The 4,847-nt window shown below is 32.1% G+C and overlaps 1 protein-coding gene across 1 annotated transcript; it reads left to right on the forward strand.

Moving 5' to 3' along the window:
• Nucleotides 1–2,263: 2,263 nt before the first annotated feature.
• Nucleotides 2,264–4,377, forward strand: LOC149492487 (uncharacterized). The gene is made up of 2 exons (XM_089716275.1): nt 2,264–3,549; nt 3,657–4,377. Exons 1-2 carry the CDS (start codon nt 2,721–2,723, stop codon nt 3,683–3,685), a joined length of 858 nt encoding a protein of 285 aa, XP_089572401.1. The 5' UTR covers nt 2,264–2,720; the 3' UTR covers nt 3,686–4,377.
• Nucleotides 4,378–4,847: the final 470 nt, after the last annotated feature.

Below are 4,847 nucleotides of genomic sequence, written 5' to 3' on the forward strand. Positions count from 1 at the left end.
TGACAATAAAATATGACTAACCTTGCTCTTTCTTTGACTAATACTTCCCCCTTTATATTTTATACAAATCAAACCCTTGACTAGGAATTTGTATTTGTTGTTATTTTAGTAGTTCATAGGAGATAAAATCCTTACATCTCCTTTTGTCCCCTATATATATTGAATTTCTCACAAGTATCCCATGGTCTTATTACGAATAAGATTTAATTTCGTTTCAAAGTTTGTGATTGATCATCTTTATAAGTTATTAAAATTAGAGAACATTTGGTTCAGTTGATTCATGCAACTGATAACTCATTCATATCCAATAGTTAAGTTATAAAAATAAATTAGCTGATTTCGGTAGAAGTCTTAATCAACTTTATATTTTGGAGCTGTTTCATATTAGTTGATAGCTGATTTGTATTATATTATTTATTTAATTTCATTAAAATGATAAAAACAATTACTAGTAAAATTATTTTTTTAAAATTTATAATTTTATAATCATTTTACTTGTAGTTATTTTAAAAATAACAATTTTCTACTAAATATTATTTTTAAAAATTTAATAAATATTTTTTAAATAAATAATATATTAAATAAAATATATATATTTACCTTAAAATTTTAAAAATATATACATCATAATATATAAAAACAATTATGTATTTAATGGTCATTTTACATTGTCAACTACTAGTTAGAAATTAAAAATATTTATATGCTTTAGAAATCAAATGGGTCGTGATAACATTGCAGGCTACACAGCAGGGGTAGCTTTTACTTGTGGTCCTTGAAGAGATCAACTAGATCACATCCTGATTCACTTTAAAATATTTTATTTAGGAGAGAGATAAAAGAAAAAAAATATTTTTTATATTCACATTCATCTCATATGAAATTTTGTTTTAACATTATAAAAATCTAAATAATATAAGATAAAAATTAGAATCAATATTTATATTAGAAAAGAAAAATGAGTATTAATAACAAATAAAAATGAGTAAAACAAGTACAAATATACTCAATTTATAATGCAAATTATAAAAAAACTAGTATATAAAAATATAACAACCCTATTCTAAGAGGGTAGTGTTGGATTTAATTTTCTATTGTGGGTTTAATATGTAAAATTAAATATGTACAGCAGTCCAATTGTAAAGTCAATTTTAAATGTGGTCTTGATTGTGAATAATTGACTATTGAGGTATCAACTAATTATAGATATTAAGTGTAGAGACCATTATATAATTCCTATTACGTTAAAGGACCGAAATAGGAATTGTACTAACCCTACAGGTATATAAAGGTCGTGGTCCCCAGAGGAGTTGAATACGATTCAGTTTTACGTTCCTTTCGTATTGCTTCCGCTAAATCGATTCTTCAATTCTCTGGAAGGCTGCAAACCTAATTCTACACATCAAGATCGACAAACAACGATGTCAGGTACGCAACCTTTTTCTTATTCAATCTATTTTGTTGAATCTAGTGATTTGCACGATCTAGGTTATTGTGGAATTATTTGAGATTAATTATTAACAAGTGGTATCAGAGCCTTGTGCATAATTGCTAGATTTTAGATTGATTTTCGTATGTTTTTTATTTGTTTACCCTACTGTTTACGGATTGAGGGTTTTGTTTAATAAAAAAAAAAAATTTTTTTTTTTCTCACTGTTCTTCGGATTCCCCAAGAACAGGTAAGAGGTTTTAAATAAACGCCATTGACGATTAATTGTTCGTTTGATATTTTATATATATATATATATATATTTTTTTTTTTTTCTTCTGGCCGGATTTTGTTTAAAAAAAAAAAAAAAAAAAAAAAATTCAGATCGTTTTTGGTTGGCGGCGGACCTGTTATTGTTTTTGTTTTTTAGGGTTAGGGATGGCAAATTACAGTTAGGTCCCTGGAAAATTTCGGTTTAGACCCTTAAGTTTCTATAATTTCGGATTAGGCCCCTAAGTTTCTGTAACTTCAGATTAGGCCCCTTAATTTTCTGTAACTTCAGATTAGGCCCCTAATTTCCTGTTTTCTTTCGTCTAGACCCATGGATATATATTTAATTAAATTAGATCCCGAACTTTATTTATTCAAATTTATTTAGTCCAATTTTATAACTTAGTCTCTAATTTAGTGACTTAAAGACTAGATTATAATTTTTTTAGGGCTAAATAATTTTAGATTATTAAATATTTAGACAATCAATTCATTTAATTGCAATTGTTTTGTTTTAATTACAATTAAATGAATTAATTTGTCGACTTGAGATTAAATTTTGGAGTGATTAAGTCCCTATTGTGTTTGATATTTGTTAAAATAAATTGATTTGATCAATAAGTCACCAAAGTGACCTCTATTGCTTGAATTGATTTATTTTAGAATATTAGACAGGTGTATTAGAATTCGTTGCGGATAGTTAATCGGCCCAAAGGAAGGTTGCTATCTGGCTGAGTTTTGAATACATGTTGGCAATAAGTATGTGATAATTGTTTGATTATTTTCCATGACAATGATATATCGGCCCAAAGGAAGATTTATTATTTGTCAGGACTATGTTATCAATATTTGATTGCTGCGTTGAGATACTAATTACAAGTTAATGTTTTACATCCAAAGATGAGAATATTAATGTTGTGTCTGTATCTTATTTCCATTTTTTTTTTTTAATCTCTACTTATGTGAATTGTTTCATTTGTGGATTGTGAGCTTATACTTATCTATTTGTTTATTTTCTCTAATGTCAGCTAACATGTCATTTAATCCTGATTGTGTCCCTAAACTTGAGGGATCAAATTTTGAGTCTTGGAAATCAGATATTATGATCTTTCTGGGCTGTATGGATTTGGATCTTGCATTCAGGATGGACGAACCTGCTCCTCTTACTGATACGAGCAGTGATGTTCAAAGGGTTCAGTATGAGAAGTGGGAGCGTTCTAATCGCTTAGGTCTAATGATCATGCAGAAAGGAGTCCCAGAACATGTTCGAGACTCTGTCTCAGCTGAAAAGAACAATGCTCAAAACTATCTTGCCGAGCTGGAGAGGGCTTATGTCAAGAATGACAAAGCCGAAGTGGGAACACTTTTAGGAAAATTAACCTCCATGAAGTTTGCTGGCAATGGTGGTGTTCGGGAGCATATTCTTAGCATGTCTCAGATTGCAAAGAGACTGAAGGCGCTGGGTATGGCTTTACCAGATGACCTTTTAGTCCATTTGGTTATGAATTCTCTTCCTTCTCAGTATGGACAAATTAGGACTTCCTATAATTGTCAGCCGAATAAATGGACTCTTAACGAGCTCATTTCTCATTGTGTTGATGAGGAGGAAAAGATGAATTCTAACAAAAGAGAGAGTGCTCATTTTGTTTCTTCAGCTGGGAAGGGCAAGAACAAGAAAAGAAAGAGGCCTTTTGCAAAGACTGTTGAAAAGGCTATTGAGAAACCTGCTGCTGCTACTGCTGTAGATCCAGTACAAAAGAAGCCTTATGTGCCAAAATGCTTCTTTTGTGGAAAGACGGATCACTTGAGAAAGGACTGTCCTAAATTTGCTATTTGGCTTGCAAAGAGGGGTAAGTACCTTGTTTTAGTCTGTTGTGAAGTTAATTTAACTTCAGCTTCTAAAAACACTTATTGGATGGACTCTGGTGCTACCGCTCATATAAGTGTTTCATTGCAGGGCTGCCTCAACTACAGAAAGCCAACTGACGGTGAAAGATACGTCTATGTGGGAAATGGCGATCTGGTTGAAGTAGAGGCAATTGGACATTTTAGATTATGTTTAAGTACTGGCTATTTTTTGGATCTTATAGATACTTTTGTTATTCCCTCTTTTAGAAGGAATTTGATTTCTGTTTCCTTTTTGGACAAATCTGGTTTTCATTGTTCTTTTGGAGACAGTGTATTTACTTTATCTATGAATTCAAAAGTTTTGGGTACTGGTTGCTTGAATGAATGTGATAATCTATATATGTTAGACATTGATACTAGTTATCATGAATCCCTGCATGTTACTACAAGAGGTACCAAAAGAAAGTTGAATATTGATAACTCAGCTGTACTTTGGCATAGACGTTTGGGTCATGTATCCAAATCAAGAATTGAGCGTCTTGTTTCTGATGGTATCTTAGATACACTTGATTACACAGGTTTGGATTCTTGTATTGAGTGTATTAAAGGAAAACAGACTAAACAAAAGAGACTAGGTGCCATTCGGTCATCCAATGTTTTAGAACTGATTCATACAGATATTTGCGGTCCATTCCATATTGCAGCTAGAAATGGCCAAAGATATTTTATATCATTCATTGATGACTATTCTCGTTATGGTTACTTATATCTCATTCATGAAAAATCTGAGTCTTTGGACGTGTTCAAATCTTATAAAGCCGAAGTTGAAAATCAACTAGGAAAGAAGATTAAATCCGTTCGATCTGACCGTGGTGGTGAATATTATGGTAAATATGACGGTTCAGGCGAACAACGTCCAGGACCTTTTGCGCTTTTCCTACAGGAATGTGGAATTGTCCCTCAATATACAATGCCTGGTACTCCCAGCATGAATGGTGTATCTGAGAGACGTAATAGGACTCTTATGGATATGGTAAGGAGTATGATTAGTCATTCTACTTTACCAGAGTCTCTGTGGGGTGAAGCGTTAAAGACAGCAGCTTATCTTCTCAATAGGATTCCATCTAAAGCAGTTGCTAAAACACCTTATGAACTTTGGACTGGACGTAAGCCTAGTCTAAAGCATCTTCATGTTTGGGGATGTCCAGCTGAAGCAAGGCCTTACAAGCCGAATGAAACAAAACTGGACTCCAAAACTATCAGCAGCTACTTTGTTGGATATTCTGAGCGGTCTAGGGGT

The sequence above is a fragment of the Jatropha curcas genome, chromosome 11 (assembly GCF_041381405.1).
Source record: "Jatropha curcas cultivar XTBG-Jc1 chromosome 11, XTBG_Jcur_1.0, whole genome shotgun sequence".
In the NCBI taxonomy this organism is placed as follows: Eukaryota; Viridiplantae; Streptophyta; class Magnoliopsida; order Malpighiales; family Euphorbiaceae; genus Jatropha; species Jatropha curcas.